The 15,496-nt window shown below is 40.7% G+C and overlaps 1 protein-coding gene and 1 pseudogene across 2 annotated transcripts in view; both read right to left on the bottom strand.

The window, feature by feature from the left end:
* Positions 1-1,212: 1,212 nt before the first annotated feature.
* The window catches only part of ERLIN1 (ER lipid raft associated 1), a 55,782-nt gene continuing 41,498 nt past the window's right edge, over positions 1,213-15,496 (bottom strand). Inside the window, exon 13 of one of the 2 annotated variants that reach the window (XM_060641778.3) lies at positions 1,213-1,303. In XM_060641778.3, the coding sequence (XP_060497761.1) occupies positions 1,233-1,303 (71 nt within the window). In that variant the 3' untranslated portion in view covers positions 1,213-1,232. Of the gene's footprint in view, positions 1,304-15,102; positions 15,313-15,496 lie in introns of those variants that run through there. The other variant, XM_060641779.3, reaches the window with a different exon arrangement.
* On the bottom strand, positions 4,965-15,190 carry LOC144613190 (histone deacetylase 2 pseudogene; annotated as a pseudogene).

Genomic DNA, 15,496 nt, shown 5'->3' with positions numbered 1-15,496 from the left:
GGTTTCTTTTTAAGATGTTAGAAGTGTTCCAAGATTAGATTGTACAACTCTGTAAATCTACTAAAATTCACTGAATTGTATACTTAAAGCAGGTGAATTTTATGGTATACAAATTAGATCTCACCAAAGCTGCTTTTTTTTAAAAAAGAAAAAGAATGAAGTACAGTCCCTCCCCCCACAGTTAACTATAAATTTACTATATAACCTAACAACTCCACTCTGGGCACCTATGCAAGAGAACAAGGACTTGCACATAAGAATGTTCATAGCAGTCTTGGGGCACCTGGGTGGCTCAGTCGGTTAAGCGTCTGACTTCTGCTCAGGTCATGATCTCACAGTTTGTGAGTTTGAGCTCTGCGTCGGGCTCTGTGCTGACAGCTCAGAGCCTGGAGCCTGCTTTGGATTCTGTGTCTCCTCCTCTCTCTGCCCCTCCCATGCTCATGCTCTGTCTCTCTTTGTCTCTTAATAATAAATAAAAAAAGAATGTTCATAGCAGTCTTAATCATAATAGCCAAAAGGTTGAAACTACCCACATGTGCATTAACCGGTAAATAAATAAATCAAATGTGGTATAACCATATAACTGAATACTTCAACATGGATGGACTCCAAAACCACTATGCTAGACGAAAGAAGCCAACATGAAAAACCACATATTAAATTATTCCACCTATAGGAATTGTCATACAAAAGTAAACTTACAGAGATAGAAATCAAAATAGCAATTGCCTGGGGCTGGAGATGGGAATGGGGATTTACTGTAAATAGGCATGAGGAATCTTGCTGGAGCAATGAGGATGCTCTAAAACTGGATCATAGCAATGATTGCACAATTCATTGAATTGTACACTTAAAATGAGTGAATTTTATGGTATATAAATTACACCTGTTTTCCAAGAGCAAAGCTTCAATAGATCTTCATGTGCTGCAGTGTTAAAATCCAGAGGCCTCAGCCTGGTCCTCAAGGCCTTCCTACATGGTCCAGGTGTGACTTGTCATCCAGACTCAGCACACCACACACTGTCTTCTGAGCATGCCCTCTTCACCTGCCTTCCTGCTTTCGCTTGAGCTGTTTCCCCAGGTGCCTTGACCCAGCTCTCAATCCTGGGTCTTCCTCACCTCCCCTTGCAATTGCTACTACAATCAGTCTTTGTATCTCCAATTCTTATTGCTTTGCCTATTAATGTACTTACCTACTATGTGCCTGGTGGGTGTTAGGATATAGTGCAGGCTCACTGACACCCTGGTCCTGTCATCTCGGATGGCCGACAGCCTCTAGCACAGAGCCTGGCATAGATGCACCCTTGTTAAATGAATGAACGAACAAACCCATTAATGATGTTTCATCTTGCATCCTTCTGCTCTATCTCTGGCAAACTTTCCCAAGGAAGTCCAATGCTTTTATAACCTGTCAGTAAAGACCACTATTCCCTCTTAGATATATCGGGTGAACACTGTATAGCCAGGCCAACCTGGCCCACAAATGGTCCAGAGGGTTGACCCTAGATAAGCACCAAATTCGTAGTGGCATAGGGCTGCTGCCTTACGCCCATTACTAAAATCCCATGGTATCTGATAAGATCCGGACACCCCAGGTGGTGAATCAAGAGAGAAGGCTGCAAAGGCATTACGGATGCTGTCACACATTAGGCCTTTTTTCTTTTTTTTTTTTTTCAACGTTTTTTTATTTATTTTGGGACAGAGAGAGACAGAGCATGAACGGGGAAGGGTCAGAGAGAGAGGGAGACACAGAATCGGAAACAGGCTCCAGGCTCCGAGCCATCAGCCCAGAGCCTGACGCGGGGCTCGAACTCACGGACCGCGAGATCGTGACCTGGCTGAAGTCGGACGCTTAACCGACTGCGCCACCCAGGCGCCCCATACATTAGGCCTTTTTTCTAGGACAATACCTACTGTGACAACTGAAGGCTTGGCTTAGTGGCCCTCAGATAAGCCCAAATTGTTCCTTGGTAGAAGAATTCCCCTTTCTCTGGCAAATGTGCCTATAGTTCTTAGGGGACCTCACTCATGCTACACAGATGACTCCTCTTCTCTAGGAGAGGGATGTACCCTCCCTGACTGTTTGAACTTTGGGTTGTTGTAAACAGGGAACCCTCTATATATCAGAGCTGAGGTTGGCACTTCTCTGGGATTCCACTTTGAGCACCGGAACACATGTCCTAAAACCAGAATGCATGCAATGCCTCTCAAAACAACTAGAAGTGGAAGAAGTCTGAGTGTCAGAGGGATATGATATTAAAAATTTTTTTTTCCAGCTTTAATGAGATATAGTTAACATAACATTGTGTACATTTAAGGTATACAATGTGATGATTCGATACATGTATATGTTGCAAAATGATTACCGCGATAGGGTCAGTTAACACTTCTATCACCTCACTTATCTTAGTGTGTGTATGTGTGTGTGTGTGTGTGTGTGTGTGTGTGTGTGTGTGTGTGTGTTTGTATGTGTGTGCATATGGTGAGAATATTTAAGATCTACTCTCTTTTCAAGTATATAATAGAGTATTGTTAACTACAGTTACTGTGCTGTACATAAGATCTCCTGAACTTATTCATCTTACAGCTGGGAGTTTGTATCCTTTGACCAACATCTCATTTCGTCCACTCCCCAACCCCTAGCAACCACCATTCTGTTTCTATGAGCTTGGCTTTTTTAGATTCCACATATAAGTGAGATCATACAGTATTTGTCTTTGACTTATTTCACTTAGCATAATGCATAAGGATATGATTTTAAGTAAAGTTCAACTCCCTCTTAGGTCATTTGACCTTGGGCAAATTAATTAATTTCTCTAAACTTCAATTTCCTTCTGTATAGGATGGAAAAGAAACAGGTCCTTCCTCATGAGTTGGGTGGATCAGATAAGATAACACACGTAAGGCCTTTTGCACAGTGCCTGGCACACAGTAAGGGCTCCATACATATGATTAGCAGATTAATAGTAGTAGCAGCAGCATTAAGCAATTATTCTGTGCTCAAGACCATGCTAGATGATGGCATACAATTCATTCATTCAACAAATACATACATAAGGCCTTTACCATTAAAGGCTAATGGCTTTACTTATTATTTTTGATATAGAATAAACCCCAACAAAGACCCCTGCTCATGTGGTGCTTACATTCTAGTGACGTGACAATCAATAGCGGAAAAGGCAGTCCCTGTCCTCAAAGCTATGGCTGAACAAACACAACACTGTGGGGGACATGATGTATGTATTCACTTGGGACCACTGAGCTGGGTCACGTAACAGCTTTGCTGGGTTTGGGAGAGTACGTGGGCACTGAATTAGATCAGAAGGTCCTGTCTCCCACTGTGGCAGGTGTAATAATAGGCCCCCAAAAATGTCCACATTCTAATCCCTAGAAGCTGGGAGTGTGTGATGTTACACGGCAAGGCACAAAGAAGTTTGCAGATGGAATTATGGCTGCCTATCAGCTAATCTTGAGGCAGAAGGATTACCTGGCCCAGCCCTGTGTGATCACAAGGGTCCTCAAGAGTGAAAGACGAAGGCAGGAGGGTCAGAGCCACAGTGATGAGATGTGAGAAAGAGGGCAGATTTTAGGCACTTCCTCTTTCCTGGGTTCTCAGTATCCTCACAGTTACCCCCTGCCTGGTCCAAGAAATCTCCACTACTTCACAATTCTACATTGTTTTACAGGGTGCCAACTAGCTCCTTATTTATTCCCCACGACAGCCTGGGGAGGAGGGTACTGTAATTCCCGTTTCAGAGGAGGGATTTTCCCAGGGTCACACAACTAAGTAGTGGAGGAGGGCCTGAACTCAGCACCCTTCAGCGCAGTGAGCCCAACATCCTACTCAACTAGCTCCAGTGAGTACAGATATGCAGCAGAAGTAAGGTCCCACCAGGGACATGTGAGCAAAGAAAGGAGCTCACCAAAACTTGTAAGGAATTGAGGAGGGGTAGAAGGATGTTAACATTAAGTAGGGAGGTGGGCAGCAGTCCTCCTCCTTCTGCTGTCACTCCTCCCTAGACCCTAGACAAGGGAGAGAGGGAGTGAGAAGGAGGGGGACGAGAGAGACAGAGACAGAGAGAGAAGGCAGAGGTTGTGGGTTTTAAATTTTAAACTTTAAAATTTATTTCTATCATCCAGCAGTAACTCTGAGCTCCTGCAGGACAGTCTCAATGCCATTTAACCCTGCTTAATAAACATTAGTGGGCTAGACATATAGATGAATCATACATCCAGCGCCATTCAAATCACCAATCACTCTCTGAGATAGATTTGGGGTTTAAGTGTTATGAGAGAGCAGAGCAAAGAGGACCTGGCCAAGCATGGAGAGTAAAGAATATTGGTCCTCAGGACAGACCAAGCTCCTACAAATGCTCCTTGCTGGACTGTTCTTCTCACAGCTTGTCACATGGGACCTTCCCCTGATCCTCTCACCTAAAGAGGCCTCTCCCTAGTTAGGCTTGGTCTTAGCTCCTATTTATTTTATTATCTTTTAATTTTATTTCTTAGAGAGAGAGAGAGCATGAGCAGGGTAAGGGGCAATGGGAGGGAGGGAGGAAGGAGGAAGGGGGGAGAGAGAGAGAGAGAGAGAGAGAGAGAGAGAGAGAGAGAATATCTTAAGCAGGCTCCATGCTCAGCACAGAGCCCAACATGGGGCTCAATCCCACGATGCTGGGATCATGACCTGAGCTGAAATCAAGAGTCAGATGCTCAAGTGACTGAGCCACCCACGTGCCCCTAAGGGGACCATTATATCCCATTTACATATATGAGAACCCCTAAAATTTAAATGATTTTCCCAGATCATATAACTTACATCTGGCAAATCTGGAGATTAAATTCGTTGTCTGACTCCAAAGCTTTCCACAATGCCAGAATGCCTCTGTCACGTTGGCCTGGTTATATCATGACACTGCCTCCAATTTGGCTTCCTGTTCTTAAGGGTACCTTGAAAATAATTCTTTTTTAAAAATGACTTTATATGCTTATGTAAAAATGAAATATGTTTGTTATAAAAATGCAGACAATACAGAAAAGAACAAGGATAAAAATAAGATGCTACCCCCACACCCCATCAGCTGAGAATAACCCCTACTATCAATTGGTGACAGGCAATTCCACTGGGATGACTCTTAAATTAAATTTGCTCTTTCCCTCATCTGCCTCCTCAAACTGGGAAATATTATTACCACAATTGATCCAATTTCTCAGGTCAAAACCTGAGACTCATCTACAATGCCTCTTTTTAAATTTTTTTTAAGTTTATTTATTTTGAGAGAGAGAAGGAGAAAGACAGAGTGCAAGCGGGGGAGGGGCAAAGAGAAAGGGAGACAATTCCAAAGCAGGCTCCAGGCTCTGAGCTGTCAGCACAGAGCCCGAACTCATGAGAGCTCATGAACCATGAGATCATGACCTGAGCCAAAGTCGGACGCTTAACCTACTGAGCCCCCCAGGTGTCCCTCTTTTTATGTTACTCATCATGTCACCAAGTTATACAGACTCCGCTTTAAGATATATCTGGAAACTGACTACTTCTCTCACCTTGACCACTGTCATCCTAGTCCAGGTAACCATACATTTCTAGCTTGAATGATGACAATAGCCTCACCATGTATTTCTTCTTTGGATAATGACAACCGCCTCCTTGAATATTTTCCTGTTTCTATTTTTGCCCCACTAGTTTTATTAACAACATCATAGCCAGAGTTTTTAAAACATAAATCAAATGACTTTCCAACTCAAAATAGTTCAGTAATTTCCCACCATACTTAAAGTGACATCAAGGCCTAGTAAGCAACAGTCACAATGTCCTTTCTATTCCTTGGACATACTAAGCTCATTTCTGCCCCAGGGCCTTTTTAGTTGCTATTTTCCCTGCCTGGAATGCTCTTTCCTAAATCTGTGTGGCTTTTCCCTTTACATCATTTAAGTTCACACTCAAATTCCACCACTTTAGAGAGGCTGGCTCTGACCTTCCTATCCACCTAAACTAGTCCCAGGCTGCTATCTCTTTCCATTCTCTATCCCTTTACTGGACTCTTCTCTGTAATACTTATCATTACCTAGAGGCATATTATGTAATTATTTGTTCCTTTTTTTTGTTTGTTGTATTCACTACTAAGATATAAGCTGCAGGAAGGCAGGATCACTGAGTTGTTTTTTTCACTGCTTTGTCCTCAATGTTTAGAATACTGCTTAGCACATACTAGGTACTCAATAAATGTTTGTTAAAATGAATGAATTCGCAGATAGAAGGATAGATGAATAATTTTCCAAAAAAGGGATCATAGGGTCTTAACAGACTTAACAGAAGAAAAAGAAGTTGAAATAAAGCTGAAGGAATTGCTTGCCTTTAGAAAAATATCTCTTTGTAAGATGAAACAAAATGCCAAATAATGGCTCTAAATTAAAAAAAAAAGCATAGAAATCATTAAGGGATGGTGGTCGTGATGCTGTTATGTTTTTCAACCCCATATTTCATTGTTAGATGGTAACTATTTGGTCCATGTGGTAACAGAGCTTTTTGTTTGTTCATTTATTCATTCCACAAAAATATAGTCAACACTTTGTGTTAAACTCTGGTATGGGGATAGATAGTAAGACAGGTAAGATCCCCACTCTCATGGTGTGTGTGTGTGTGTGTGTGTGTGTGTGTGTGTGTAGAAAATAAATAATAAATACATAATGATGGAGATATTTTCAGATTTTATTTATGAAGAAAATAGTATGTGGTGATAGAGACTGGCCCAAGGTGGGCTAGGGTGAGTTGGGGTGGCTGATTCCATTTGGGAATCAGAGATGGCCTGTGCAAGTGACATTTGACTTGAGCTTTGCATCATCAAAGGAGTCAATCAGGGGACTCTCTGGGGACAGAGAGCAGTCCAGGTAGATGTGGAGCCAGGGCATACACCCAGAGCAGTGAGGGATGGCTGGTCTCAAGACTGGAGAGCCAGTCCAGTGTAGGAGCTTTGGAGACCAAGGAGGCCACACATCCAATGGGAGAATAGGAAAGTGGCACACACTTTATTCGTGTGACAAGGGGTTCAGATTTTATTCCAAGAGTAAGGAGAAGCCATCAGAAAGCTTTTTTTTTTTTTTCTTAAGTAGGCTCCACACCCAGCGTGGAGCCCAACAACACGGTGCTTGAACTCACAACACTGAGATCAAGACCTGAACTGAGATCACAAGTCAGATGCTTAATAGACTAAGCCACCCAGGTGCTCCATCCCAAACTTGAAGTGAGTTTTCCCTTCTCCTAAAAGCTCCTTTGCAGTCTAATGACTCCAGATTTCTGTTAGTCACATTATTGGTCATACTGTAAAATTTATATTCAGCTCTGTGTCCATAACTCTCACAAGTGTTGAGCTGTCGTTTAGATTTAAAATGGTGCAATGTTTATCATCATTGTTAAAAAACTGTGGCTCTTCTTTCTCCCTTCCTCCCTCCCCCTGTTTTTTTTCTTCAGAAGAAAAACTAAGTTTATTGTTTCCCATCATTACATATTAAACAACAAATTTGTGGAGACACACACACAAAAAAAGACAACAGAAATGCAATTTAAACCTGATACAAGTTATTCTTTCCATGATATTAGGTTGATACCTTTCCAAAATGTATTTGTCCAAAATAAGTTTTGTTTACTGGTCAAAACCTGCCATAAAAATCAAGGCTGTCAGCGTCTTTTCTATTCCACAGGTCTTGATAATAGAGTCCTCATAAAAAGCCATGTACTCTCCAAGCTTTAAGGCTGTGCTGATGCCTGGACAGACATTCCAGCCACCAAGAAGGAGCCCACTTTCTTCCTTTAAAAGCAAACTTCCCACTCTCACACACTGCCAGTGAGAATGGATAACCGGAATGTGGTTTATACATACTCAGCAATAAACAGGAATGAAGTACTTGTACATGCTGTAACACGGATGAACCTTTTAACCATTATGCTAAATGAAGGAAGCCAGTCACCAAAAACCTAATTATTGCATGATTCCACTTGTATGTGGTGTATGCATGATAAATAAAGCTGCTGAGAAAATAAAAATAAAAACAAAAACAAACTTCCTAGGTTTACACCATGGCTTCCACTTACATTTCACAGGCCAGAAGGCAGTCACATAGTCGTGCCTACATGGAAGGGAAGCTGGTACATGTAGTTTTTGTCCCAGACAGCCATAAGCCCAGCTAAAAATCAGTTCTGTTACAATAAAAAGAGAGGACAGATACTGCAGAACATTTGATCATCTCTGATCCACCTTAGACCTTGGCATGCTACCCATGGAGGGTCACTGGATGTACTCCCCAGGAACACGACACTTCATTTTAGGTAAAGTGATCTCCTTCTCAGAGTCTGTGCAGGAATGTGTTGGCTTTGTGTGCTCACATATTCTAGATCAAAATTAATTTCATCTGTCAGTCATTCTTTACAGTTTCGTTCTGTAACATGTCCCTTATTTATTGAAGGTAGAAGTTTCTTTTTAACTCTTTGCTATTTTATTTTGTTTTCAGTTGGTTTCAAGAGTTAGAGGTGAACCCAAAATGCCCTTTTCCTACTATCTTTAACTCCAGTTTTTCAGGATAAATACTCTTGAATTCATTTTCTTTTAAATGCAGCCCTTTCAGGATTTTGCAGAAGGTAAAAATCCTCTGGGGTTTCCTCTAGTTTTTGAATCTAGCCCCAACCTCCAGTGCTGGATTTCTGTGCTCCCTAGACAGGCTGGCTGCTCTCCTCCAGGTAAACTCCCCTGAGACCTCACCCCCAAGCTGTCGGCTCCAGTCATGTCTCACTTATAGATAAAGGTTTGGTGTAAACTATGGAGTGCTATGTATACATTGGGTGTATTGATTAATTTCTTATCTCCTTGACTAGGATGCTTTCCCCTTTTGCTTGTTCCTCAGGGACCTCAAATGCAACCCCTTCGAATCTAAACACAGTGTCTCTTAGCCGCTCCTCTTGGGAAACGGCACCACCTGTTGCCCAAGTCAAAAACATGGGAACTGTTGTAAGTTCTCCCTTCTCACCCATTTCCCAAATGTCCTCACTCCCTAAGCCCTCTCCATTCTCTTTCTTAACCATCCTCACAGCTGCCCCATGCTCTTCACCTCTACCGCCATTGTCTCAGTTCTGTTCTCATTCATCCTGGACTGGATCTGCCTTCCTGCCTCGGACTCAACCTCCTCCCGCTACATGTGTCACACTGCAGCCAGCGACATTTTTCTTGGCGCAAACCACACCTTGTCTCCTGTTCGCCCCTCCCATCACTGTTCAGATCCTTTTTTGGTTCTCCACTCTCCTCAGTTAAGTTCAAGCTCTTTCCCTGGCAACCAGGCTCTCTATGGCCTTGTGTTTACTGCCTGTCCCACATCAGATCTCTCTTCCCCAACACCTTTCCTTCCTGCTAGCCATACCAAACAACCCACAATCCTTCAAAGCCTCTACATGTTTCCCCCCAATCTCTAAAAATTATGGTAAGATACACCAACAGAAAAGAGGTTTGATACCTTCTCTCTCTCCACTTGGAAGCTATCTGCCTCCTATTTGTGTTTCAAATCTAAGTTTAGGCATCATTTTCTCTAAATCTTTCCTTTCACTTACCCCTAGTCTGATTCAGTGTCCTTCCCTATGTTTCATAAAACTCTGTGCACACTTCTCTACATAGTATTATGCTGTAATTGTTGGCTTACTTGTTTGTCTTCCCTGATTAAAATATAAGGTCCTTAAGCCCAGAGGCAATATCTTGTTTCAGGATTCCCAGTCCCTAGCTTATACGTGAATTATAGAACAGAATTAAACAAATGTTGAAAAGCAATAACAAATAATGAACTACCTCCTCTGCATTTACATTTTGTTGACTTTAGAACAGGGCAGGAAATGACTAAGTGGAATTTCAGAAAACCAGGCTCTTCCATATGCCCCCACGAACCCTAATTCCAACAGGGCAATCATTGGTTCAGTGACATGTTGACTCAGATTGCCCTCCAGCCAGTGGAAAGCATGCACAGCATGGACTCTGAAATCTGTTCTGTGTACCAGTATTGCCTAATTTGTCAATAGCTTGTACCTGTGTAATCCTTATCCTTGTTGGAGTAAAGTGGTTCTGAGTTTGAAAAAAAACTAATGTAATGTGTGTTTACTGATATGACATCATATCAGGTATCACAGTATCAGGCAGAAGGTTAACTGAAAAAAAAGAAGGCTGATTCTAAGTGATCTGGTCATCTGGGATGAAGGGACTAATGTACATCAGACTTTGAGCAACGGACCATGGGTCCAAAAGTAGTAGGGGGCAACTATATTTATATGTGCTCTTATTTCACATTTTAATGTCTCTGAAACTAGACGTATCTTCAAACAGATGGCATCTTAAATTCAGAGAAATACAGTATTACAGTGAGAAGTATAAGAGAGACCCAATGTCACTATTATACCAGAGAAATATAATAACAAGTATTAGTTGGTTGAATAGTGCCTCAGCTTGGAATTTCACACGAGTCCAGGAAACAGAATGGGAAAAAGCAATGAATGGTTTACAAAGAATGTCTAAAAACTGGGGCACCTGGGTGGTTCAGTTGGTTAGGCATCTCACTTTTGATTTCAGCTCAGGTCATGATCTCATGCTTCGTAAGTTCAAGGCCTGCATCGGGCTCTGTGCTGACAGCGCTGAGCCTGCTCCCCTCTTTTCTGCCCCTACCCCACTCTCTCTCTCTCAAAATAAATAAATAAACTTAAAAAAAAGAATATCTAAAAACTTAAATTTGCATTGACTATGGGAGAATTTTCAGTGACTTGAGAGTAAAAAACCATCACATATGAGCTCCTTCTAATTGTCAGAGAAAATACATACGTTTCATTCATCCTCAATCTCCTAACCTTGGAAGGTAGGTGTTACCAATTCCACTTTTTATATGAAGATCAAGAAAGTCTGGTCCTGCCCCAAGTCACACAGCTGGAAAATGTCACAAATGATCAGATTTGAAAACCTGTTATTAGCTCTGTTCTATTCTATGCTCCCTCCTGAAGTAAGCACTAATGCTAAAGATAAAAAACTGTCATCTAAGACTGCAAGAAAATTTTTTTCAGTTTGAGCAACTGGAGCATCACTGAAGATCAACAGATCCCTTCCATGTTAGAAACTAACAGGGAACGAAAGTAGGAAGGAGAGGCCTGAGCAAGCTTCTTGAGTGTGGCTTATAAGAGCCCTGAGAATGGAAATTCATGAGAGATATTTCATCCCAAACAATCATAAATATAAAGTTAAGTCCAGCTTCAGGAAAAATTCAGAACTAGAAATGATCACTCTGAATATAACTTTTGGATCTAATTATGTAAAAGTCTTGGGATTTAAAATTTGACATCACTAAGGCCGAAGGTATTTTGCCCTAAATCCTTCTTGTGATTGCAAATGTGTAGAAATACCTACTATTTACCTGACAAGACCTATGCGTGAAATCAAATCCTCCTCATACATCAACATCAGCCTGTCTAGCCTGAGTTCACCAAGGCCCCTTGGAAACTCTAGACTGGACTGTTGACTGACTCCCTGTAAGTAGCCCAATTCCTTCCAGTTCTGGTTGGTGCCTGGTACTAGGAAATTTCCCTTCTTCTTACTGGTCTGTTTCAATCCCATACTTCTGACGTTCCAGCATGCCTTCTGCTGGGATATTGTCTTGAACCTGAGTCTTGACACTGCATATCCTGAGGCAGGGTTTAGAAGACACCTATGAGCCATGAAGTACTTTCCAGTCATCATGCTTCTATTTTATCAGGACAATTTGTTCTAATTATAATTTGGGGCTTGTATATATATTCTTTCTTTTAAAGAAGTTTTAAAGATATAATTCACATACTATAAAATTCATCCATTTAAGTGTACAGCTCAGCGGTTTTTAGAAAACAGTTGTGCAGTCATCACTGCAATTTAATTTTAGAATATTATCATCAGCTCACCCCCAGCCCCCAAAACTCTGTGCTCATTTGCTGTCACTTTCCAGACCTAAGCAACCACGACTCTGCTTTCTGTCTCTATTGATTTGCCTGTTCTGGACATTTCATATAAATGGGATCATACGATATGTAATCTTTTGTGTCTGGCTTCTTTTATTTAGCATGTTTTCAAGGTTTATCCACATTGTAGCATGTATTCATTCCCTTTTTATGGCCAGATAATATTCCATCGTATGGCTATTCCATTTTGTTTATCCATTCACCAGTTGATAGACATTTGGGTTGTTTCTACTTTTTGGCTATTATGAACAATGCTACTATGAATATTCTCGTACAGGTTTTTGTGTGGACATAGGTTTTATTTGTTCTGGGTATATATACCTTGGAGCAAAATTGTTGGTCATATGGTAATCTTATGCTTAGCATTTTGAGGAACTGCCAAGCTGTTTTCCAAAGTGGCTGCACCATTTTACATTCTCACCAGAAATTCATAAAGATTCTAGCTTCTCCATATTATTTAAGTACTTGTTCTTATCGGTCTTTATTTTAGCCATTACAGTGGGTATAAAGTGGTATTCCATGTGGCTTTGCTTTGCATTTCTCTGGTAACCAGTGATCTTAATGAACTTTTCATTTGTTTATTGGCCATTCATAGATCTTCTTTGTAGAAATGTTCAAGCCCTTTGCCCATTTTTGAAATTGGGTTATTTGTCTTTATTGCTGAGTTACCAGAGTTCTTTATATATTCTGGGTACAAGTTCCATATCAGATATGGTTTGCAAATATCTTTTCCCATTCTGCGGGTTATCTTTTCACTTTTTTGATGCTGCCCTTTGAAGCACAAAGGTTTAAAATTTTGATGATGTCTAGATTATCTTGTTTTTGTTATTTGTGCTTTTGGTGTCATTTCAAGAACTATTGCCTAACTCAAGGTCATGATTTCCTCCTATTTTTCTTCTAAGAGTTTTATAGTTTTAACTCTTACATTAGGTCTATGAGCCACTTGGGAGTTAATTTCTGTGTATGGTTTAAGGAAGAGGTCCAACTTCATTCTTTTGCATGTGAATATCCAGTTATCCCAGCCCCATTTGTGGAAATAACTATTCTTTCCCTATTAAGTTGTCTTGATACCCTTGTTGAAAATCAATGGACTATGTGAGGTTTCATTTCTGGATCCATTTCTGTATCTTCAATCTATATGTCTATCTGTATGCCAGAGTCACACAGTATTAATTACTGTAGTTTTGTGGGTTTTTTCCTCCAAGTATAATTGTTTTTTAATAAAGAGAATTACAAAGGATGGAAAAATCAGCTCAGAAAGTCCAATTACTTCTTTTTTTTCAATGTTTATTTTTGAGGGAGGGAGGGAGAGGGAGAATGCAAATGGGGGAGGAGTAGAGAGAGGAGAACAGAGGATACAAAGCAGGCTCTGTGCTGACAGCAGCAAGCCTGATGTGGGGCTCAATTCACGAACTGCAAGATCATGACTGAGCCGAAGTCGCACACTCAGCTGACTGAGCCACCCATGCGCCTCCCAGTTACTTCTTTTAATAGATCGATTTTTGGACAGAGTAACATCAATTTTAAATACTATTCCATAAAGCATGATGGAGAAAAGAAATTTTGCTTTATAATTAGAAAACTCACAATAAAACTTGCCACAAGAAACAAAAACAAAAACAAGCCATTTTGAAAATAAACAGTCCATGCCAAGCTAGTCTAAAATGAAACCAGAAGTCTTCAAAAAGAAAAAAAAAATTCTTCCTTTTCTCTCCTTTTTATGGTTTCTGAAATTGGTGAAACTCTAATTCAAAGGTTGCTGAGCTGTTCTGATTGGGCTCCTTTGGTATTTGTTTTTTCACTACTCTTGTCCTTGGATTTCTCTTCTTTCGTAACATCTACTTTTTTTTGCCCTCAGTTTCCTTCTTGTCTTCTTTGATTCTAGCTTTCTTTGCTTTTTCTTTATGATAGCATTTCTACGATCTCCTTTTCCTTCCTCCTCAGAACTGAGAATCCCTCATCACAAGCTATCTATTTACCTGATGTTCAAATAGAAATTCTCTTATCTGAATCTTCTCCATCTTCGTCTTCACTGTCTTCCTGATCAGCATCTTCTGGAATAGTTTGAATCTGGATGCCACGTGCATGAGGTAGCATGTGTAAATTTTTGAATAAATGCTGTTTTATCTTTTCCATAAATTCTGTGGTGTTCTGGTTTGTCATGATTGAAGAACTAATACGCAGTTTGAAGACTGGTCCAAAATATTCAAAGTAATCATTATGTGGCAATTCACTGGAAACTTCACAATTATGGGTGGGCTGCAGTCTTACATGTTCAATATCAAGCAACATTAGATTGTCTATCCACCCCACATGCCAAGCATCAGTTAATGGTAAATTGAAAGTTTTTACAACTGCTACACATTTAGCATGACCTTTGACCATCAGATTGAAGCAACCAAGTCTCATCAGTGAGTCCACACCACACTGTAACCATAGCACTAGGCTGATACATCTCCATCACTTTTGAGATAATAAGCTTACATAGCTGCCCATCTGACTCATCATCTATACCGTCTCTTATTGGAAAATTGACAAGAGTATTTGCCTTTTCTTGCACCAATGTCCCTCAAGTCTCCTGTTCCAGGTAAGTGTTCCCCATATTTAGGGAAAGATACAGTCATTACATGGTCTGTTACATAAAAAGCTTCTTGAGCACCATCACCACGATGAATATCAATAATATATAAGACTCTCTGGTGATACTTCAGTAATTCAAGGGTGGCAAGTACAGTATCATTAACATAACAGAATCCTAATTCTTCGGATTTCTTAGCATGATGTAATCCTCCAGCCCAGTTAACAGCCGTATCGGTTTGAGGTTTGTTTGACTTCAAAGCCCCAAGTACTAGTTGAAAGCTGACAAAACTCAGAGTCCATGAAACTCTGGGCAATTGTCTCCATCACTAAATTTCTGCATCTGCTTACGATACTCAGACATGTTCATGTTACCTGGTCTTATTGAATGCAGACATTTGAGATACTCATCACTGTGGTATTTTGTCATTTCTTCAGCCGTGGTTTTATGGGAACTGTATATTTTCATTTTTCTATATAACCCATAAGTTCACAGCAAGTTAGAATAGAATCTCATAGAATCCTCATGATTCTATGAGATTTCATAGGCTGACCCTGTCCATAAAAATAATTTCCAATGTCACCATCTTGGTAGTAGACTTTCTTCTTGCCACTTTCCTAATAGGAGGCCATGTACTACCAGGCCACAGCTGGCTCCCAGCTCTGGCTCCTCCTCTCCCTCTGGTGCTGTGGCCTCAACCCAACTCAGGGTTGGCAGTGCGGGAGAGAAGGGCAGGCTGAAAGGTGGAGAGAAGAGGGTGACAGGAGAGCTCAAGAGCACTTAGTGTATATAGTAAAATATTGACAGTGATTATCTCTGTAGGGTAACATTTTTATTTTTTTGGTTTGCTTTTCTGCATTTTCCATTTTTTATGTTGAACACTTATCATTATAATTAGAAGCAAAACATATCAACTGTTA

Source organism: Panthera onca, chromosome D2 (genome assembly GCF_046562875.1).
Source record: "Panthera onca isolate mPanOnc1 chromosome D2, mPanOnc1 haplotype 2, whole genome shotgun sequence".
NCBI lineage: Eukaryota > Metazoa > Chordata > Mammalia > Carnivora > Felidae > Panthera > Panthera onca.
Note: the sequence above shows the minus strand (reverse complement) of the source record. Positions and strands in the feature narration are given on the sequence as shown.